The sequence below is a fragment of the Chlamydotis macqueenii genome, chromosome 4, assembly GCF_036417535.1.
Source record: "Chlamydotis macqueenii isolate bChlMac1 chromosome 4, bChlMac1.mat, whole genome shotgun sequence".
In the NCBI taxonomy this organism is placed as follows: domain Eukaryota; kingdom Metazoa; phylum Chordata; class Aves; order Otidiformes; family Otididae; genus Chlamydotis; species Chlamydotis macqueenii.
This window is the reverse complement of record NC_141559.1, coordinates 48,201,415-48,225,727: the sequence shown is the minus strand read 5'-3', so window position 1 is coordinate 48,225,727 and position 24,313 is coordinate 48,201,415. Positions and strand designations below refer to the sequence as shown.

The 24,313-nt window shown below is 40.6% G+C and overlaps 1 protein-coding gene across 1 annotated transcript in view; it reads right to left on the bottom strand.

The window, feature by feature from the left end:
• TENM3 (teneurin transmembrane protein 3) overlaps positions 1–24,313 on the bottom strand; it is a 425,198-nt gene that overhangs the window by 13,299 nt on the left and 387,586 nt on the right. Inside the window, exons 26-27 of the mRNA XM_086747281.1 lie at positions 6,501–6,676; positions 5,573–5,808 (exon numbers count right to left, since the gene is read on the bottom strand). Coding sequence (XP_086603407.1) covers positions 5,573–5,808; positions 6,501–6,676 — 412 coding nt within the window. The remainder of the gene's footprint in view (positions 1–5,572; positions 5,809–6,500; positions 6,677–24,313) is intronic.

Genomic DNA, 24,313 nt, shown 5'->3' with positions numbered 1-24,313 from the left:
AAACTGTAAATACAAAATTAAGTTCTTGAAAAGTATGTTAAATCTTCAAATTAAGATTTAACAATTTTTAGAACATAGGCTTTCTCCTTCTGGGTCAAATGGAGGTTTAAGTCAGTATACCATCCACAGCTGCAATGTGTTTATGAGGCTGAAATCCTTAGTAGAAGATTATGTGTTTCGCCTAGTAAACTGACCACTTAAAGCCATAAATGACTGGAAGATTACTGAAAAACAGTATTTCAAACACTGAAAAACAGTTATAAATGCTCTGAAGTTTATAACTGTTTTAATTTGAAATTAAAGCTTTACTGTAGATACGTTTATGTTGAAAATTGTATTATTTATATATGTAAACTATAGTGGTGGATAGTGATTTCTATGTAACACTTTGACATTGAAGTCCTTCCCCACGCCAGCCTTTAGTGTTCTAAATATCCTAACTTTCAGTTTCATTGAACCAGCTCTCATTTTTTTTTATTTATTTAAGAAAGGGAGATGTCTGGTTTCCTTCTCCCATATTGGTATCTTCACAATTCTCTGTTCCCCCTCTGTATTGAACTGTTTTTTGGTGTTCTCAGACAGGCCTCTAGGATTTCTTTGTTCATCTGTAAACCATGTCTGTATCTGCTGTGTCCTTTTAAAGTTATTCCAGGTGAGGGTGGAACACTGATAACTAAGATTTTTCAACACTGTATTTTGCTAACATATGGGAAGTAGGGGACAAAGGGACATATAGCTGTGTATTAAGATTTTTTTTTAAAGTTCCTTTTCAAGTACTTGATGCATATGCAACAAAGAGGTGAAGAAAGATGGCTAAATAGCATTCAGAAAAGAACAAGAAAATCGATATCCTGACCAAAGAAATGCCTGGAAGATCTTTGCATTTTGCAGGGCTGCATGTTCAAAAATCCATATATCATGGATGTTGGTACTTATACCCTGAGGCTGATAAGCTTCTAAAAGATCAATATAAATTAGATCCTTTACTATTGGCATAAGAAGTGGTGATGAGTCAGAGGCAAATATGAAAAAAATCCTACAAATGCTCAGTTTTGCTTATTTCAGTCTTTCCGTCTATCTACATTACCTTTCTCTTTTTCAGTATGAAATCACTGGCATGAGAACAATCTGCACTGTCCATTTCAGAACAAAAATGTTTTCATGTAAATCTTCTAATAAGGAACACAAAGTCTAGCAGATGCAGAATAGCTACTTTATATATTTAATGAGCCATCACATGCTATTTAAATATACTTCGAAAAATTAACACTACAAGATTGACTCTAGAAGTACGTTAAACTTAACTGTGAAGCATTCTCATTTTTGTCTTTTTTTTTTACTTTTTCATTTTGAGGTAGCTTTTGTTTTAATTATCCAACATTTAATATTCAATCATTTGTCTAAATTCATACTTAAATCTTGTTTATCTCTGGCTTTTATTCCTCAGCATCTCCCACACATGCCTGCACTCATCTCTGCTTCTCCCTGTCTGTTTTGCTTCTCCCCTCTCTTCCTCTCTATCTTCCCTTCCTTATTTTACATTTAATTATGATTTTTATTAATTTTCTTGTCTACCTCTTGGGCTTAGACACTGAAGTGAGAGTGGGCACTTCTGATTTCTGAACTGGCCAAGAGAGAAGGGTGGTTTTATGGTTAACGCAGATGTCCAAGCAATAGTGGTTAATTTCTTGGCTAAGCACATCCTTCCGGTGTAAATTGCAGCGAAGTACTTAATCTGGCTGTCTCACTGCCTTATCTGCTAAATAGGATGATAACATCCCTTGCCTTCTCACTTTCTATCTGTCTGGTCTGTGTAAGGGCAGGATATGAGGGGGAAAGAAAGGAAATGCTTTTCTCCAGCCAGATACATGCTTCCAGATTCTGCTGACAGAGCTTTTGCTTTCAGATGTGAGCTTTTGGTGAAATTTTGGCTATGCTTGCATAATCTCGTAATACAGATGGCAATTATAGTAACAACAACTTTTGGTGATATTGCCTCTTTATTGAACAGTATGGGGCTGGAATAACATATGTCAGCTAAAGTACTGCCTTCAGCTGAAGCGTTTCTTAACAGCTCTGCTATCAAAATGTTTGTATAGCAAAACTTGACCCCTTTTTTTACTGTGTTTAAGACAGTCACACCTCAAATATATTTGAAACTTCTGGGTTTCATTATGATAAGAATAGTAATTCAGGAAATTTTCCATGAGGAAACACTTAAAGACACAAAACTGAGTCTCTTGACAGTCCCTACCAACTGTCCTGCTATGTTTCAGTAATTTAAGTGTCCATCTATCCTGCTCTGCTTTAAGTCCTGTTTTTCTTTCCAATGAGAAGCATGAAATCTGACCATGATTCCCCCATTAGGAATAGGAGTATATTACTGTGCCTTACAGAGTGCTTCAAGAGGTTATGTGAAAATCTGGGACCTCTGCAGAGCTTGAAGCATATCAGGTCTCGGGAGATGGCAGAGCAAACTCTTCCTGAGAGCTTCCTCATCTATGTTACATGCCTACTCTGGGCACATCCCTTGAGACAGAGCTCATACCAGTTCCTTTATTTGAGACCCCTTTGAGTGGGGGTCTGTCTGGCCTCAATACAAATGTTCTAGAAAGGCTCTTTCATCTAGAGGCCTGTCAGGGCCTCTGCCAAAGGTCAGCCTACAGACCAAACGTACAGGTCAAGGGACAAAACTAGCTTCTTGAACAAATACAAAACAAGTGTGAACAAAAGTAAGATCAACAGAGGATTATTTAGTTAAAGGATGGTGACATAAATCCTAATTAATTTCTTCATAAAGATTACTAGCAGTGGGTAGAACTAATACAAGATAGAAAACCAAGAGAGTAACCTGAGTGTACTTTATAATGTTAGATACTGCATAAGCTGCATAACTGCATAATCCTGCAAAGCATTTGACATCCTTGACTCTAAACTGGAGAGACATGGATTTGACAGACAGACCACTCCGTGGATAAGGAATTGGTGGATGGCCGCACTCACAGAATTGTGGTCAATGGCTCAATGTCCAAGTGGAGACTAGTGATGAGTGGCGTTCCTCAGGGGTCAGTATGGGGACTGGCCTGGTTTAACATCTTTGTTGGTGACATGAGCAGTGAGATTGAGTGCATTCTCAGCAAGTTCACTGATGACACGAACCTGTGTGGTGTGGGTGACACGCTGGAGGGAAGGGATGCCATCCAAAGGGACCCTGACAGGCTGGAGAGGTCGGCCCATGAGAACCTCATGAAGTTCAACAAGGCCACGCGCAAGGTCCTGCACATGGGCCAGAGCAATCCCAAGCACAAATATAGACTGGGCAGGGAATGGATTGTGAGCAGCCCTGCTGAGAAGGACTTGGACGACTGGTGGATAAGAAGCTCAATATAAGTGGGCAATGTGTGCTTGCAGCCCAGAAAGCCAACCGCATCTTGGGCTGCATCAAAAGAAGTGTGGCCAACAGGCCAAGGGAGGTGATTCTCCCGCCTCTACTTCACTCTGGTGAGACCCCACCTGGAGTACTGCGTCCAGCTCTGGAACCCCCAACATAAGAAGGACATGGGCCTGTTGGAGGGAGTCCAGAGGAGGGCCACAAAGATGATCAGAGAGCTGAAGCACCTCTCCTATGAGGACAGGCTGAGAGAGTTGTGGCTGTTCAGCCTGGAGAAGAGAAGGCTCCGGGGAGACCTTATAGCAGCCTTCCAGTACCTAAAGGGGGCTTATAAGAAAGATGGAGAGAGACTTTTTACCACAACCTGTTTTGATAGGACAAAGGGACAAGGGGAGAAGGGGTAATGATTTTAAAGTAGATGGAGGTAGACTTAGACTGGATATAAGGAAGAAGTTTTTTACAATGAGGGCAGTGAAACACTGGAACAGGTTGCTCAGAGAGGTGGTAGATGAAAGGTCCCTTCCAACCCAAACAATTCTATGATTCCATGATTCTATATATATAACGCTGTGAAATTGTCATATATGAGAGTATATTTACTGGCAATAGATTTTGTCACTATTTTTTGTCTACATGTCTTCTTTGACATGTCTGCAGAAGGAAATAATGAGCTCCCAAAGTTATTCCTGTTCTTTCTGTTGTTTTCTTTATCTCCTTTTCTACATCCCCCCCCCCCGCCCCCAAGCGACATTTCTGTAATATTTTTCCACATAAATAATTTTCAAAAAACCTTCCTTTTTGTTTTCTTTACTGATAAGTTTCTTTACTTTATTTTTGAGGCATTTTCCTCTTATTAGCCCGTGTTCTCCATCTGCCCTCCTCCCATTTGTATACACACTTTTAATTACTACTATTTTATCCTTGTCTATAATCCCTCACTTTCCCCTCTATCTTGTTAAATCGTTCCCTCTTCTCTACTGATCCTTTTTTCTTGTTAACTCTTCCAAATGAAAGTTGCCCGTGACAGTTCTTTTACCTCCTCTGCACTTGAATGCCAAAATTTTGCTTCAGTTTTGAGAACTGGACTCATGGCGACTTTTTTTCACTGCCAAAACCAAATGCCATTGGTATGGTTATTTTATTTTATCTTGGGCTTCTTTCACAAATGAATTGGCAGGTGTATTATCCCACTGTGCTATGCAATGACATGCCTATGAACCAGAACCACACGGATGAGCTCCAGAAGCATGGATTCCTTTTCCTCTTCCTTATCCATGTAAGACAGCTGTCACAGCTAGGTACAAGTATGCCGTTCTTAAGCAGCAGCTACTGTGCATAATAATTCTTCCTTCTTGGAAAAAATCCATTCTTCTTGCAGAGCAAGTGGTAGAGAGGAATATAAGGTGCATGACAGCATTCCCTCCTTTCTTGTCCCGAAGGAAGATATAAAATATTTTAAGATTTAAAATGGCAGGTTACCTCTTTGCCTTCATTTGATATACTGCCTAGGCCTTATTTTAAAGAACTGAGTTCAGTTCTAATAGCAAGTCAGACCTCCGATGTGGTCTTGAAATGGTCTCACAACGCAATTTTAAATGCTTAATCTATGTTGTCTTTACCAAATGGCTGTCATAAATCATAGTTTGCGTCCTACTTATATTTCACTCGCTACATAGGAAGAAGAAATGCCAAAAAAAAGGCAAAGACATATGTTAGAGGAATATGCCATACACATGCACACATAGTTAAACCCTTTCTACCAGAAAATTAGTATTAGTGGAATTTTTATTTAAAATAAAAAAGAAAGAAAATCCTAGGACTGTGCTAACTTATGGTAGAATAATTTAAAACAAGATTCAAAAGCAGGCATGTGAATTCAGTACCAGAAACAAAAACATTGAAGGAAAGCAGAAAATTATTTTTTTATCCCGATTGATCCATTCCAATGCATTCCAGGCTAAAAACAACAGCTTAAAGTCCACAGAAAAGAGTAATTAATAAGGAAAAGCAGCCAATAAACAAAGTAATAAAAGCAAGTACTTCCAGCTTTACAGTAAGCTTGTCTATGGTAAATGTTCTGTGGTTGTTGGATGGGAATGTATTGGAAGGTACAGGAATGTATTTACATTTCCTCTCACTTAATAAGAATGCAGTGGATACCACGCATGCTTGCATGCTTACCCGAAGCTTTCGTCCAAATACGTTGACTTTTCCCTGGGCTTGCTCCTTCCGGAATCGCCACTCCACCAGGTTCTGCCCGTTCTCCCCTGGGAGGGTCATGTTTCTCTTTGCCATTGTTGGGTTGGCAGTGCCAGCCAACACGTGCGGCTCTGTTTGATAGTGTGAGTCCAGGCCGCTGGCGTACAGGATTCTCAGTGAGCCATCATAACCAATCTGGTAGCTATTTCTTAACTGATCTGAAAAGGCAAAAAAGAGAAGCACAGGTTAGGAGTCTGCTTTTGTCCTGCACTCTTTATGCAATGCGTGCTTGTAACAGCTTGACTTCACGTAACTGACCCAATGGTAATGAGCACCTAGGGTGAGACTGGTAAGACTTTCTGTATCCCATGGGAGCACAAATGCCTTTGGGACACATCTTCAAAGTCGCTTAAACAGTTAAGAAAATCCCACCCTCACAGTATATTCCTTGCATTCTACGACTGGCACAAAACATATTTTCTGCTGTTTCATTAGGCATTTTTGTCCTAATCCTAAGCATACTGTGACTACTGACTTTTGCAATGATGTGGCTGCTGGGATGTCACATGCTATTTTAAAGCTAAAATCTTACTTCATGCTATTTCTGCACCTGTTTCCCTTTTAATCCATTTCTCTCTCCTTTCCGAGATTCCCTTTTAATGCAAAGTAGGTATTCTGACTACTTCACATAGCTGTTTACCAAAGCTATTTGGTTAGAAAACATATCTGATTCTACTTTCCTTGCAACTCCTCCTTTCCTTGAACAGTTCTTTTTATAGATGTATAAAACCATACATGGATCCTCTAAACATGGTGCCTCTACTGCTTCCCTCTGCCGCATCTGACTGGAGCTGCTTGTACGATAAGAAAAGAGTTTCGGCTCTGATGAGAAATCTTTCGTTTACAGTACCTTGAACCATGGTATAGAAAGAATCAATTGACGATAAGTTGGAAGTGATGCTGACATCTTCCTCTCTGCTGGATGACTCAATGTCCACTGTAATGGCCCTTTCCATTTCCCCATGAAGGTTAGTGACAACTCCAGTTGGGAATGTAACGTTTGTTAGACGGCCCTCGCTATCATAGCTAAAAAAAAAAAAAAAAAAAAAAAAAGAGTCCAGAAATGATACACTGATACACAGCGGAAACAAATTGTTTTCATTTACAAGTAAAATCAACAAAAATACCAGCTACTCATATTGTTAAGGCACGTTTGCTTTTTGTGCACAGGATAGGCACAGAAAGACTTCAAACGTGCTTTGAAGTAGTCAAAAGACTGCTTAACATACAGGAGCCTCAATGGTGATAACAAGAGCAAACAGATGGATCTTCAGCTCTGCATATTATTCTTTGAAGTGTGACCAGATCCTGCTGCACATCTAATTCACCATTTCAAAGGGAGCATATTTATTGGTGCTAAATTCCGTAGCATTCTGTACTCCCTGTTATTGGACTACATTTTGCTGCTGCTGTAGGAATCCTCAAAATTTTTCATAAAAAAGGTATCTTAATAAGAGTGTCGCTTGGGCCTTTCCTGTTCAATGATTATGCAGACCACCTGCCCTCCTGTTCCTGAGTGCTTAACATCTCTTGTATTATTAAGAGAAAGAATCTGGGGTAATATTTAATCTACTTAAGATGCTTGTAGCTGTAAATCAGAACAGCTAGCATATATAACTTGTTAACTGCTTGTGGACCATAGCTTGAGAATTGTGGCATAAGCCTTGCAGGAAATACTTTTTTTTTTCTGGCCCTACTAACCAACAAGGAGGGGCTGGAGGGGAATGTGAAGCTCAAGGGCAGCCTTGGCTGCAGTAACCATGAAATGGCAGAGTTCAAGATTCCTAGGGCAGTGAGGAGGGTGCACAGCAAGCTCACTACCATGGACTAAAGGAGAGCAGACTTTGACCTCTTCAGGGATCTTCTTGGCAGGGTACCATGGGATAAAGCCCTGAAGGGAAGAGAGGTCCAAGAAAGCTGGTCAACATTCAAGGGTCGCTTCCTCCAAGCTCAAGAATGATGCATCCCAACTAAGAGGAAGCTGGGCAAAAATGCCAGGAGGCCTGCATGGATGAACAAGACCATCTAAAATACAAAAAGGAAGCCTACAGAGAGTGGAAGCAAGGACAAGTAGCCTGGGAGGAATACAAAGAGATTGTCTGAGCAGCCAGGATCAGATTAGGAGGCTAAAGCCCTGACAGAATTAAATCCGGCCAGGGACATTAAGGGCAATGAGAAAAGCTTCTATAGGTATGTCAGGGATAAAAGGAAGACCAGGGAAAATGTGGGCCCTCTCTGGAAGGAAACAGGAGACTTGGTTACCCAGGACATGGAGAAGGCCGAGGTACTCAATGAATTTTTGGCTTAGTCTTTTCTAGCAAGGGCTCTAGCCACATCACCCAAGTTGCAGAAGGCAAAGGCAGGGACTGGGAGAACGAAGAACTGCCCACTGTAGCAGAAGAGCAGCTTCGAGACCATCTAAGGAACCTGAAGGTGCACAAGTCCATGGGACCTGATGATGAGATGCATCTGTGGGTCCTGAGGAAACCGGTGTATGAAACTGCCAAGCCACTGTCCATCGTATCTGAGAAGCTGTGGCAATCCGGTGAGGTTGCCACTAATTGGAAAAGGGGAAATATAGCCCCCATTTTTGAAAAGGGAAAAAAAGGAAGACCTGGGAAACTACAGGCCAGTCAGTCTCACCTCTGTGCTTGGCAAGATCATGGAGCAGATTCTCCAGGAAACCATGCTAAGGCACATGGAAAATAAGGAGGTGATTGGTGACAGCCAACATAGCTTCACTAAGGGCAAACCGTGCCTGGCAAATTTGGTGGCCTTCTGTGATGGCGTTACACCATTGATGGATAAGCGCAAAGTGTGCTTGCAGCCCAGAAAGCCAACCGCATCTTGGGCTGCATCAAAAGAAGCATGGCCAGCAGGTCGAGGGAGGTGATTCTGCCCCTCTACTCTGCTCTGGTGAGACCCCACCTGGAGTACTGCGTCCAGCTCTGGAGCCTCCAACATAAGAAGGACATGGGCCTGTTGGAGAGGGTCCAGAGGAGGGCCACAAAGATGAGTAGAGGGCGGAGCACCTCTCTTATGAGCACAGGCTGACAGAGCTGGGACTGTTCAGCCTGGAGAAGAGGAGGCTCTGGGGAGACCTTATAGCAGCCTTCCAGTACCTCAAGGGGGCCTACAGGAAAGATGGGGAGAAACTCTTTATCAGGGCCTGTTGTGATACAACAAGAGGAAATGGTTTTAAAATAGAAGGAGATAGATTTAGACTAGATAAAAGGAAGACTTTTTTTACAATGAGGGTGGTGGAACACTGGAACAGGTTGCCCAGAGAGGTGGTGGATGCCCCATCCCTGGAAACATTCAAGGCCAGACTGGATGAGGCTCTGAGCAACCTGATCTAGTTGGAGATGTCTCTGCTCCTTGCAGGGGGGTTGGACTAGATGACCTTGAAAGGTCCCTTCCAACCCTAACTGTTCTAGGATTCTATGATTTCTTTAAACCAAGGGCTATACATCCATTTAATGTGAATAGGTAGATAGAATTTCTGTCATTAAGTACACTTATGAGATCTGAACCCTGTTTTTTTCATACACTGTGTTAGCTATACTCCATTGGTACAAGACCCGAGATGATGCTAACATCCAAACACGCACAGTGGTCACAGTATCGAGAGATAAAGCATTATGTGAGCTCCGGGTCATAAAACTGCCTTTAAGATTAGCTCTTCCAGTACTACAGCCTGATTTGTCAGCCTAGCTGTCCAGCTGAGGCTCCTCATTTAGAAGCATAGCCTGCCTGTACCTGCAGCAGAAAGAAACAAGTATCCGACGGGGGAATCAGCCCACAGATGACCTGTTTGCTTTCAGGAGATTTCCATCCTTCTCCTGTGACTGTGTAGTGGGAAGCTGAAGGGAACTTCAGTCTCTTAAAGTAACTGGAACATGACCCTGCAGGTCCTCACAGTGTGAGGACACATTTCATGCTTACAATTATAATCCAAATTGCTCCTTCTGTGAAAGAAATGCAAAAACAGAAACAAAAAAAAAAAACCCAAAAACCCAAAGCCCCAAGCATATCACTGAGGCTACAGAAACTCTTTGTCTTAAATTGAGAGAATTAATTCCAAGCAGTTTTAACCCACAATGCAATAACTTCCTCTGAGCAGCATAAATACTGCACAGCATTGCTGTAACTGAAAGGATTAGGTTAAGAAATGTTTTTTTCCAGTTTGCTTACTCTGTAGATTTGACAGCTTTTTGCATACAGTCATTTCCATCCTTCTAACACAGTTGATTTCCTTTGTTTATATAAGACTTTCACTTAGCAACAGGAAAAAGAAAAGAATGTTTAAAAATCAGAAACCATACTGCAAGCCAGGGAAATCAAGGGGGGAAACTTATTTTTCGAAGTGAAGTACATTTCAAGATAATGGCGTTTCTTCCAGTGTGCTTCTAGCCCTAATTTTGGCTCCTTTTCACATATGGACTTGGCAAGGTGAGATACTGCATTTATGTGGGAAACCAAAACAAACATGCCAACGTTCCTTCTGCATGAATGTGACTGCTAGCCTATTCACGACCTTCAGTCTCATTCCTCAGTTCCATAAGCTTATTTTATTTTCACGCACAACTTCCCTTTTCAACTCCCAGGGGAATGTATATTGTCCAATTTGTGTCCTTTTCTATTTTGCGCTTTATGTTTGAAAATAGTATCGAATTATTTTATTAGGAATTACTTACATCCTTTGATTACAGTAGTCAAATACTGGTCTTTACTTCAAACAATGCTTACTAAAGCCACAGAAGGTAAGATTTCCCTGTAAGAAGAACTTTTCATCCTTTGAATCACAATATTTGTGAGAAATTATCATATTTCTGAGTATACCACTTGAGCTGGAAAATGCCACGCATTCAGTACAGTGTGTGGCTTCGCTGCAGTACGCAGCGCTGAACATCGCTATTGTGTTACACATTCTTGCTTCCACATTATTATTTTTGACTCCATGCTTATAGTTCCTGAACTGGTCTCTTCTTTCACAAATACCTGAAAGCACATCACGAGCCTGAGATAAGCAGCTATTATTAATACAGTGAGGAAGAGTTCAAAGATCAGCAAAAAATCACGCTACACATTCATGTTCTTAAAAACATTACTTTAAAGCTGAAAGAATCTTAAAAGCCACGATTGCTTGGTTCAGGTGTCCTAGTGCAAGAAGAAAATGTGACTGAGACATGAAAGGTAAAAATAGGATTTCTCATACTTTTATAGCCAGGAATAAAAAGAAAGAAGGGAAACAGGTCTTTCTACAATTTACTACATATTCCATTTTATGGTGGATTGCAATGTGTGTCCTGCATTTTGTTCACAGCACACCGAATACTAACCTTACTTTACACTTGCTATCTTTTTGCCCACAATGAAAGCCTTATCAATGCTCAGCATAGCAACATCACTCGTACCTTTGGGCATTCCTCTGCCATTTTTCTTATTACATCCAAATATCCTTGCATTCTGCTGCCAAGGTGAATTTATTCATCCAAGATTGTCAGTTTTAGACTGAGAGATTGCTTTTATCTGCCTAGTGTTCTAATATTGAAATTGCCCTAAAAGGAGTGAGACCCGAAGTCTAGAGGGCGAGTGCCTATATTTGGCATTTCACAGCCTCTTTGATCTTTTCATCCAAACACAAGCTCAGGCACATGTGTTACTGTGAAGCCCTCTGATCTTTCTCCTATGCCAGGCTCCACAGCAAAGCCATTCAAATAACCTCTTCAATTTCTGAAGAGCAAGTAGCACATAAACTTTGCAAGAATCTAAAACGGAAACTTGCTCACCGGGCATGACCTCACGTGCATTAATCCCATCAACTCATTTCCATTTGCATTAATGTAACGATCTTCGTATTTGGTCAATAACTACAGAAGACAGCAGCAGCGGCAGCTGCCACCACCGCTAGCTGAAGTTCCTTTAGATCAAATTCTTTTTCTTCTTTAGGATGATCTGCCACTGCCAGATAGTTTTCCCCCTCTGCAGTGAGAATTTCTCTGCAATAATGATTATCAGCTTCCCAGATTCTTGACCTTTCGCTCTTCACCTGCTGGAAGTCTCGCTTCATTGTTCATCTCCTTTAGTTTTAATTACATTCCTTCCCAGACCATTTTCTGTTCTAGTCTATGTAGGACACTTCACTTTGCAGTGATCACTTCCTGGAAAGCCTTGTCACAGATGGAAATGCCCTACTTATGTTGTTTCTGACTTGTTCCTCATGTGCATTGTATCGTAGTTTGGAGCACATTTAGCTCAACCCCAACTTGCAGAGCATTATTAATGTTTTATATGGGAAGTTACTTCAACGCAAAATAGGGAGAAGTGTATAGTAAAGGCTGCTGCTAAAGCCAGTTGCTAAGTTATGACTGATACTGCTTTTCTACAGACCTCTGCAGCACACTCCTTTAACAAAATAAATTCTGTAATTTTTTTTTTTTTTTGCTATTGTAAACATGTCAGCTTGAAGAGCAAGACATGCTGGTTCCTGCACATTTCAGAAAGCAAAGACATACAGTAAAAATGTGTATTATGTATTTCTTTAAAGACTGTTTACAGATTATACTGTTAGTTGGGATACTGTAATACAGAAATGAGGCATGAACGCGTTTCATAATATAGATATGTATAATTTTGACAGTAAAATGAAAAGTACTGTTACATTCTCACTCAACACACATCATTCATTTTCTCTACGCATCTTGAATTATCAAGAGTTGCTAAAAAATTTATGGAACATTACTCTACTTGTTTCAAACTATTTGTCAGAAGCCTTATATACCAAGGGGCTGCTTCTTAGCAGGTAAAACCAGAAGGCTCAAAGTTGACCTTCAGAAGTACAGCACACTGTTGTTTTAGGTGTGTGTTCATCGTATTGACACATACTGAAAAATCTATCCTACCCTGGCTATGACATGTCTCCTTCAGCTTGCTGAGGCCATTAAGTTCATTTTTACATAGAGGACCATTGTCTTTCACGTTAAAGATGGTCAGTTTGCAGATACGTTCTTTCACTTGTATTCAGCCTCTCAGCGTACTGCAGGTTTAGTGCCTCCCAAACAGTGAATAACACAAAGCTGGAAAACTACAGTAAAGTGAAGGCACCTTGACAGGGTGTCACTGCATTGCTAGACCAGTAACAAAACAGTTACCTTGCTGATGAGAAGGAAACAAGCCCACAGTTTCTATACCATCACTTCTATTATCATTTCATTACCCGTGTGGAGCCCTCCTGTCCTCCAGTGGTTTAAAATAGAGCATGGCAAGTTACTGGGAGCTCTAGTTCTGACCATCTTTAACCAATATGTGGGTTGCTGAAAGAGAGGAAAAGACTCTCAACTTAATTAAATTTGTTATTTTTTTTCCCTTTACTCCATTTCTGAGTTGCTTTCCTCATTTTGATATGCATTTTTGCTTTTTATTTGTCTGAAGAGTGACTGAATGAGTCTGCTAAGAATGAAAAAATTAAAATAATCTACAGATGCAGGGATAGACAAATGATTTAGCCTTTTTTTTTTTTTGGCATTTCTTCTTTAGTCTTGTTGAAATACACACTTCCATGGATCCAGAACTACTAATTCAGAACATGCCTTTAAAAAAATAATATTAGTTGAAATACTGTTTGCACATATTCCTGTATTTCCACACAGTGCCTTTGACATCTTAAAGGGTTTAGCATCTTGCTTGTGAATTCACAGTACAAATATATCAGGAAACCCAAAATATTAAACTATAACTTCCTTTTGAGATAGAACAGATTTTTTTTTTTTTAAGTGAAACCATAAACAGTAAGATGGTTGGTTGTATGTCTTGCTAATATTGTTTTGTTTTGCTTAACAAGAAGGAAGCAAATGTGTCATAAATGACAATTTGATGTATGTTAGTAGGCTTGTAAATTATGACAAGTGGATTGATTCTTTTTTTAAAAAAATTTACTATTATCCAAGAAGGGTAGTATTTTTCCTTTGTTCTTATCTGGAATATTAAGCATGAGAAGACAATTCAATACTATTTCCACTCTTATAGAATTTTAAAAAAAAAAAAAAAAATATATATAAAACTTACTTCCCTTCTTGTCCCTTTCCTTCCTGTTCTACTGCTTTTCGTTTTCCCTTTCCCTTTTCCCTTTCCGCTGTGTCTAGCTCATAGAAAACAGCAGATCAATAGGAATTACAGAAAATAGGTCCAGGAATTATTCTAGGAGGGACCTGAAGTAAACTGCAGCCCAAAGTCTGGACAGGAATTTATCTATCTACTTTTTTAAATGGAATTTCGGTAGAAAATGCAAACTCACAAAAACACCAAGGCTGGAAGGGCATTAAAAGTGTTAGTATCAGCTAAACTTCTCTGTCCTACTCAACCAAGTGTCAGACAACTCAAGCGTAAATTCAAGCAGCTGGTCTGCTTTTCCTGTCCCTTTATCTGCTGCCTTCCATGGGGGAAGGGTCTTTATCCCATTTTCATTTGGGAAAGTCTTATGCAACTGTTTGCACAATTGACTAAATAACTCAGGTAATGGTCTTACATCTTAGCAACGTGGTTACGACGAATCTTTCATCCTGGCTTTAATGAAGAAATCTCCTCAGCCTGAAACTGATTAACAATTTATCTTTTCACCTTCTCCTGTTAAAACTGCAGCTTTTGAGGCTTTTTTTTTGGTGTCTATTTTGTCATAACGTTAAAAGGATAGTTTTCAGTCTTTTTTTGTAAACTAGCATTCAGCACACTAGACATGCGAACAATTCACCTAAATAGGCCATTCTTGACAGCCATAACTCATCTGCAAAACAACAGGCACACTCTAAATGAAAATCACTGCAGAAAATGTGTCTGTTGGAAAGGGAGCTCAAACGAATAAATAAGCCCCTTCCCTCGCAATAGCTCGCTTGCGTCTGTACGGAGAAGTTTTTGATGCTCATTTTCCACTTCATTGCACAACCAGCAAACAAGGAGGGCAGTGCTTGTGCTGCAGTAAGACTGACCACCTCCACGGCCTAATCCAAAATGACTTCCAGAGATAGCTATTTGAGGGAGCCGTGCTTTGCAGTGAAAGAAGCAACACATGACTTGATCACGCTGGGCCGCTGCTTTACTTTTTTTTTACCAGACAACTGCCAAACTTTTCACTCCCTGCGGTACCGTGCTGCAGTTCTCCCATGCTGTGTGCTGTTTGCTGTGATAAGCACCTGCCATCCATATTCTCATAAGGAATCACAAAACCAAGAATTCTTTCATAACTCACATTTCTGACATCCACCTTACGTGCACAGGAACCTGCACAAATAAACAGCGTTGAGGACGACGGTGCTTTCTGAAGAGCAGGAAGAACAGCTCCGGTGCGTGCACAGGGGGGAAGGAGTGCACCGGAAGGAGCAGGATGGAGGCGGCGTGGCTTCAACAAGAGCCGTTACCTAGGGACGGAGCAGCTTCTCAGGGCTGGGAGTGCGCCTCAGCAGCGCGTACGCTTGTGAACTGAGTGAAGCCAACCCAAGACCAATTGAATGGGGCTTCTCCTTATGAAGATGCCCCTAAATTACAGTAGCCAGGCTCCTATCTGCAAGATCTCAACACTCATCCCTTGCTTTTCAGCTTCCCTCTAATGGGAATTCACTGCCCCTGAGCCCTTTGGGGTCCGCAGGGGCCAGACTCTGGTTTTTGCCAGGTTGTGCAGTGAGCTCCTGCCTCGCAGCAGCTTCCCAAGCACGGTGGCTTTAATCTCAGGGCTCCCCGAGGCTGCTGGTTTGTTTCTGTGTCACTCCCACCGCCTTCTTAGCTCATCTATTCCTGTACAAGTAAACTGCGTGCCTTGTCGATATAAATACCAGAGTATAGCCTTTCAAATAAAAGAAATGCTGGTGTTTATATACTTTGTATGACAGATTGTCCCTTGCTGTAAGGTCTGCTTACGCTATCAGAGCTGAGTGCATAGGCCTTTAGTGAAAACAGGATGTAAGGATAGTCTGGCTGGCCAGATGTTTTGTGCACAGACTAAGTTGTAATGTTGCTTTTTCCCCCCTTAATTATTCTTTTTTTTTTTTCTTTTCATTTTGAAAGGTAAAACTCTATAAGGATGTTTTTACAGGATCACAAAAAGTAGACATAATTAACTTGTTAAATAGCGTTATGTTTGAAAAGCAAATTTAGGAAAAGGAAAGCAAAATTATATGAGTGTATTTTGTTTTCTTTTAGGACAGTGGAATGTCAAGATGGTAAACAAATATTGCTAGATTCAGGTTTGATGGTTAATTTAGAGTGACACACTTATTCCTTTGGAGCACGAGTCACACCCAACCAATGCAGGCTTCAGAAGTGACAGACTCTCCCCTCTCCGGAGGGAATTAGGTAGGACTTTTGGGTCGGACTTCAGGTAGGACTTTTAGGCATGTGCCTTGTAGGCGACCTAAAGAGCTGATCAGTCTGGTCTCACTGGGGACCAACAAAGAAGACCAAATCTCTTGATGAGGCTTGAAAACGAGGACTGTGTGTTCAAATACAGAACGAGTGAAAATAAGAGAGCTGCCTTTTCACGTGCAGTCTGGAGCTGCCCTTCCACAGCAGGTCCATTGTGAAGGGAGTGTGAAGAGCAAGCTAGCTTGGCTACAGCCTCCTTGATTTCTGTTTGACAAAGAAAATTAACACAGGACAAGAATATTAACATGTCAATAACTGAACAAATGGTATTAAGTCCCTGATAAAGACAGAAGTGAAACAGATACTTTCAGGAGCCTGAACAGAGCTGGTTGGATTGACAACCCAGGACATTTACGTCATTAATAGGAACACTACTAGTTTTTTACTGAACTATTCTTACTTCTAAGTGCTTTCCAAAACCATAGAGACATCACATGCTGATCTGCTGGACAAGAATCAAAGCACTTCTTCCTTTCTCATACAAGAAAGATGTAATAATGTTGATACGTGTCTTCAGCGTTGGTATTTTGATATTATTACCTACTTGATGGTTTCTCAGTTCTGCCTTTATTACTTAGCCTAGTTCTGAGGACAAGAAATAGTAAACATTTGAGAATGAAGAAAGGGGTAAATGTCTACCAGACAAGATATACTACTGATACCAGAGCAATTAGGGGACACACTGCAGTCCTTTAAAAAATATCACATTGATATCTAATGGTATCTAATAATGGATTATTTTTAACATGGCTGCTTTGTTATTGAGCAGGATGAGTCTGAAACAGCAAGTTTGTGTGCTCCACTGTCAGCACAAGTCTTACAAGACTAAAGTACTAACAGTATGTTTTATTATAATTCTGAAATTTACTGTAAAGTTGAGTTATGGTTCCAGTTTAGAAAACTGCGAGATCATAACCTCTATTCTTAGTAAAAGGAAGTTGAAGTTAGAAATTTAAAAAAAATATTTAATGATTTATCTAAAGAAGAAGCATGGAAAGTACAGTCAGCAAGCACAACTGTCACTAAACTCCTCTCAGAAATCGCATGTTGCATGAAACATGGTTACATATTTCTGTAGTATTGATCTATCTAAGGGAGGTTTAAAAAACCACATCATTCTCAGCTTGTGGCCATGCACAAATTGAACATGTCAGCTTGATATTTTTCCCTACAAGTTCTCTTTGGGTAGGGGGAATACTTAGCTTGTTTGGACAGAGGGAAGTATTTTCATCATCTTTTGGCCAGCCTTACATCCACAGGTCTACAAGAAACGGTGAGAGCGGGTAATACCTACTAGAGTTTCAATTGGTGCCATGTTGAGAGGAGGAGAAGCACCAAATCTCAACTAACAGAGAACCAGCTCATCCCTGAAATGTACTTTAAGAGAGACATACAGGTATTGCCTGTTAGATTGAGACAGGCAATGTGGATAAAGAAGCACTTATGAAAGGACTGGATATCCCATTCCCAAAAAGACAGTCCAGAGAGGGTTAAGAATGAACAGAAGATGTATTTTGTTGCTTAAGTAAATATAATATGGGAAGATTAAAGACATTGCACTTGTAAGTCATGATTTGCAATCAAGGGCTCATGTGATGCCACAAAAGTCAGTGCAAGAGTATGAAAATCAGCTGAACAAAACTGTCTTAATGAGTATGGTTAATTACTTTATAGCAACAACATTTTAGACTGATGAAACAAGAAGCAGCAGCCGTAGAAACAGAGGGTAAAGAAGGTTGTTGATGGTAAAAGGATAAAAACATCTAAAAAGTACTATGATACCAAGGACATTCAGAGAATGTTGTTTAGAGGTGATAAAAAACCCAGACTACAATTTTGTACAAATTTTTGGTATTTGTAAGAAAACAATCAAATTAGAATGAAAGCCCCAAAATAGCAAGAAAAAAAGCCAACTAGGCATTTTTAGATATTCATATTACCAAATAATAAATGTGATAGAAATATGAACACAAATAGAAACAAATATTTATAGGAAAATAAAACCCCACACATGTTACATGAGTATTAATTATGAAAATTGAATTGTGAAGGTCTTAACATACAGTAAACGTGTAAGTGAATTGACACTACTGTTGGGGGATAATTTTTACCTGATCAAATTAAATACTTGCTTTTATCTAAATGAACTCTTTCAGGAGAAGTTCCATAGACCTTTTAGAAGCCATCTCTCAGTATTTCCAAGTCAGACACCACAAGAAATGCACTAAGATGATGCAAGAGGAAAACTGCAAAATATGATCTGTTCCCTGTTGCCAAATGCCGACAGTTACAGATGATGTGCCTGGTACGTGGGGAAACCAAACAAGTCCAAGCCAGAGGCCGTATCTTACTCGGCATCCCGGAGTTTTCAGGAAACCACAGCACTGAATGCAATGTGTAAAGGGCGATACTCTCCACCACACAGTGAAAATAGATTTTTACCTGCTATTCTCTCTCGTCTGTAAAATTATTGTAAGGATTTCACATTCTGCATTATTTCAACACCTTTCCAGAATGGCTGGGAAGCTCGTTAATTTAACTGTGGGAGAAAAGCAAACTTGTAAGAGCTCTGCCTGCTAATGTCACACTCTTTGATTTCTGTTGCATTCCCTTGGAGACAGGAATTGAGTGGGAGAGGGAGGAGGAGAAGGAGAAGACAAATGAGCTTGGGGCATCAAGTGCCCAGGGAAACATTGGATGGACTGTCAAGAGAAACAAGAGGGAACTGAAAAGAAATGCACTGCTGGGAAAGAAAAAGGCAGGGAAGCCAAACATGCATTTGAGAAACGATGGGAGGCATGGGAAGGAGCAGGATATAAGGTAAGAAAGTAAGGAAATGTAGTAGGAGGGCAAGATCTGGAGAGCAAATAAAGAGACACGGAAGAAAGGCAATGAACTTGCAGGGAGTAGGAGGAGACATTTTAGTTTGGATCAGATCTCTGCCTGCTGATGCTGCTCCTCAAAGAAGAAGGAGGCAAAAGGAGAGAAGGCAGGAGACTTAAGAAATAGCAGCTATTGGAATTAATCCATGGCTAAGGGAGGAAAATTATCTGAGTTTAACTAACAGGGTTAGAGGAGGCCAAAGGAGAGCACGTGGAGCTTGCACCTTCCAGGAGAGCTGTGAGAGCCAGGAATAGTTGCCTTTTTACAGAGGAGCCCGCAGAAGCACTAGGCTGGGACCACAGAGGAACAGCTCCCAGTCGCCTGACACTGGGCTGACCACAGTTTGTCCTAAACCACTTCTAAGGACTATGTGGCTGTCAGAGGTCACCTGAGTGCCCAACAGACCAGCCTGCACATAGATTGCAACCTTAGCAGCACAGCCCAACCTCAGGAGGTGCTGCCCAGAAAACCAGGGCTGTCTGCTTGCCCTGGAGGGATCCTCCCTCACGCAGCAGCCTCTGCCAGTTCCTCCAGCAACCTGAGGAGCACAAAGCAGCCAGAGGCTGCCCGGGCAGCAGGTCAATGACTCAACCAAAAGACTTCCCTGTAAGGTCCTGGCTGAAGTTACACAAAGCAGTTGTGGAGCAAGCTAAAATGAGAGCAGCGAGGTCGTGACAGCCCTTTCCAGCAGCTCCCAGGGAGTGAGTCGGGACGGCGAGCTGATTCAGAACAAGTGGGGCTAAACAAGATGCTTGAGACCTCAGAGGGCTGCCTTACACTTCTGGTCAGATGAAGTATCATGAGTAATAGCAGCCTTTCCTCTGGAATAATTTGCCCTCTTGAGCACTGTCAAACTTTCAATCAATAGTGAGATTTTTACTCATTTTCAGATGATTTTAAAGCCTGGCTGGCAATTGCTGGCATGCTAGGGCTTTGATGGAGAGCTGGGGTTGCAGGCCGGGGGCAGGTCTGACCTCCTACATGACTGAGCAATTGCACAGGGGCACTTCAAGGCTTCTTAGGAGTTAGCTTCTGATACTTCTAAGACTTAGGTCCAGAGCAACTGCTCCTTCTGTGCACCTGGCTTAGCTCTCTGTATGTGAAAGCAGAATGGAAACTGCTGCACAAAAATACTTTTATATAGGCTAGCTAGAAGTGTCACTTCCAAATTGCTCACATGCATATAATTAGTTCAACTTGTAAGATTCATGTTTTAAATGTTCATATTATGCATCCATAATATGCAGTTATAGTTAATAGTTTCCAGCTCAAATATCTCACAATTTTCTAACAACAGAATTTGATTAGGCTGATTGCTCTTATACCTTGTTTAATATTATAATTTCATTATAAAACCAAGTCTGGAGGCCTTTTAGCTTCATAGGCTCCACTGGTTTTTTAGTATGCGTGTATTTTCAATCCTTTTTGTGAATGCTCTGTTAATATCTTTTTTATTCAGCAAGTCTTTAGACCTCTGATAACAGGTAACAGTTACTATGAATTTCAGTAACAGTACTTTACAAAACTATGCATTCTTGAAATACAAAGCGTCAATTTTGATCAGTAGACTATAACCCTTAAGAGAACAGGAATTTAGAAATCCATTTTGCCATAAAGATATATTTTAAAAATTCAAAGTCTGTAAACAAATACAGAAAAGAGATTATATGATACCCTAAATAATTCCAGTTAATAATTTCCACTGTAGAAAACACAAAGAGTGTAAAAAAGGTATTTCCTGTATGTCAGTCCTTCTGTTCTTCAGGACAAGTGGAGACTAAGTAAAATAAACTCTAGATTAATTAGTGTCCAGATTAAATGAAATAAAAAAGTAAACTTCCTTTGGATCTGATATTAGTGTGATTTAGACTGTGGAAAAGAGCCATTAAAAGAAACAAGTCCAAATTGTTTAGTATGTGCCAGAGCAGTGATTGCCAATTTTGGGGATGCAATGTTTTTTCAAAGATTTCATCTTTTCACTGAAAAGTTGTTCTAAAAAAGGAAAAAAAGATTAAACAGTTTTCACAAATCTCCTCTCAAATCACTCTGACCTCAGCTGAAATGATCTAAGTTCTTTGGATCCATGCTCTGGTTCTACAAACAGATTTGCACAAGAGAATAGTTAATGAAGCTATTACTGAATTGGCTCCAAAGACCAATCTTTTTATTTCTAAAACCACAATATTTTTACTCCAGTGTAACTTCTGCCATTTAAACAGATGTGTGACAACCCAGCCATACTCAGAGCAAGTTGAAAAATTACATTTCTAGTCCATTGGACATTCTAACAGTTGAAAAGTTTTAACAATGAGTGGGAAGAAAGTCTAAACTCACCACGGAATACAAATTCTATCCCCTTCCCCAAATATTTTGAGAATCTGAATAATACAATAGAGTAAGTAAAATATAAAAATAAACTTTGAGATTAAAAGAAAATGCATCCATCAATGAAATGGAAATCTTTTGCTATTACTAAAATAAAACAAGGAACTCCGAATTATTTCTTCTTCTAATTTCTTATTCCTTGCCTGACAATTTCTAATTTCTTATTCCTATTTTCTTATTCCTTTCTTATTCTTCCAGTTTCCTGAGGGAAACTTTTCCATTTTAACAAGGCTTCATTTTTTTTTTTTTCAACAGACGTTTGACCTGTATTTTTTTTTTAGCTCACGCTACCTACAAACATAAATATGGGAAAGGTGGGAGAGAAATACACACACGTACACCATGTCACCCCCATACAAGCCCTCATACAATAAACATGGTTTGATATTTTTTTCTATTTTGGCAAAAGTAGCAGAAGCCCCTGGAAACCCAGTATAGGCAGATTTAATGTTACAAATCATCAGCACTGAACAGCAAAGTCACAAAAATGCATGCTGATCCTAGAATAAAAAAAATGGCAAAATAATTGTGCTTAGATCTACTTCTTCTTCAAAAAGGAAATATACAGACACACATTTGGTGCATGGGGATTTTATGTTATAAAGAAGTAAGTTGCTATGATGCCTGATGGATGTTTTTAAGAATGCTGTTTTGGCAAGAAAAGTAACATGGTGCCCCCCCCCCCCCCCCCCCTATTCCCTGTAGCCTTACATAATCAGTGCAATTTGTTATTTTTGGTATTAACTTGTCCAGAGCATCACAGAAGACATGACTGGAAGGGACCTTGAGAGGTCATGTGGTCCAACCCCTACCCCAAGGCAGGATCTGCTCTTCCTGCATTATTCCTGAAAGATGTCTAATCTGTTCTTAAAGACAGCCTGTGAAGGGCAGGGGGTCACTATCGTTGTCTGTCTGCTCCAGGGCTCCAGAATCTTCGCCGCGAAGTTTTTCCAAATGTCTAATCTGAATCTTCTTGTTGCAATTAAACAGATTACCACTTCACCATAGCTACAGGGAGGAGACTAATATCTGTGCTTCCGCAAAAGCCTCACACACTTGCAAATCTGGGGTGAGTGAAATTTCCTAGCCTTCTCTGTAATTATTTCAGCTTGAGCATTCTAATGAGACATTGGTCAGAGGCAAGTGTTTAGGAAGTGCATAAACAGCAACTTGGACATAATACTAATACTTCCTGAGGGGAATAACCTGCCCCTTGGGTTCTTGGCAAGCCAGCTGGACGTAACCTAACTCCGACCAGAAAGTCTGCATGAAAGCAGATCAGATGTGAAAGATGGCTGTTTACAGACTCGGTAAATAACTACGTACTTCATGACACACAGTACCTTAAATTCTCCCTATGATGAAAAGTACAGACCTATCAACCACTTAGTAGTGAATATAATATCCACTTCTTTGCGATCACGCAGACGCCATTAAGATACATTCAAGAGCCATCAGCTACTTCTGCAGTACGCCACAGTAGGCTACACAGAAACTACAGGCAACATGGTGAGAAATTACTGCCCTGATTAAAACTCTAGGTCCCCTATTAGCCAGTATGATTGCCAGCATGATTTAAAGAGCCTGCTGTACCCAGCAGATGCCTTAATTTCAGTAAGGGACCTCACTATCCCCCAAATTGACTGCCTTGCCCAACTCGCCTGCTGGAAACAAGCGGTTGTGTGTGTCACAGTTAACCACCGAATTTACCCTCTGGGGAAACGGATGACTATCTCCAGCCCACGCGAAGCTGTGCTTCGGTCTCTCAGCATACAGGACCGAGCTAACTCACGAGAAGGAGAACACGTGCCCTCCTGACCGAACAGTTTCTCATTCCTCTGTGCATCCTTGCTGTGCTTCTGTGTCCTCTTGGCAGGACCTAAAAAGATACGCAGCGGATGCACCAATGCAAAATTAAATATTACAGACGTGTGCTAATGCTTTGGGAACGGGCCCGCTACCAAAGGCCTGCCAATTTACAGATTATAGTAAGAATACCTTAAAACTGGCAGCAGCGCCGTTCCACCTGCTGTTTTTGTTAGGGATCAGCATTTCTAGCCCTGTCTCCACTTCAGGACACAATATGCAGTGAAGCAGCACCTGCTGCTCTCGCCTCTCCGACGGGCATGTGTAGCGGCTGGCGAGTAGATACAGGTGCTCAGAGTCCTCCTGCACACTGCCTCAGCCAAATGTATGCTGACAGAAATGTGAAGTTATCTCAGAACACAGATGTTTGGCTTTGCTGCCACTGCCTGACACTGGCACTTTATTTTCTTTATCATGTGTGTTGAATTGAAAGCTTTTTTTTTAGGCCCTGACCTTGGCAGCAGTTGCTACTGCTTTTCATCATAAAGATAGGAAAAAAGAAGATGAAAAAAAAACAGAAACAGAACAGAGACTTACTGGATTTCCATGATGCCCTTTGTAATTCTGCGTACTTCAGCTGAGGGCCCTCTAACACTTTTACTTATCATATTAACTCTATGTCTTCCACTCCTTCACAGACACATTTTTACCCAACCTTAGCATGTCTCCCACATGATTTAAAAATACACGGACTTTTCCAGTTGACAGAGATGACTGGAAAAAATCTGTCAATTCTACATTGATCTTTTTTGAAATAAACTGTGTTTTAAGCTGCATTTTTGTTACGTTTTGTTTGGCATATCAGTTTATAGTTCAGCTCATTTGGGGATGAAGCTGCCTATAAAATCCATACGCGATCTCTCAGGTTCTACTAGTTTATCTATAAATTGTCAAGACCTTCCTTAGTCAATATAATTGAGGATGCTGTAAGACGTTTTGCTAATCTGGTTGTTATGAGCAGGCATTGATGACTTAATACTGTAACACAGGGTAAAGCAATTCACTGAAAAGATTTTTTTCTGAGGCTAGAAAAATTGCAAGTCCAACTGTTCCACTAATACCTCTCGCTGTTGTGCTTGCACCTGAGACCACACATTGCTGGTGGTCTCTATGTTT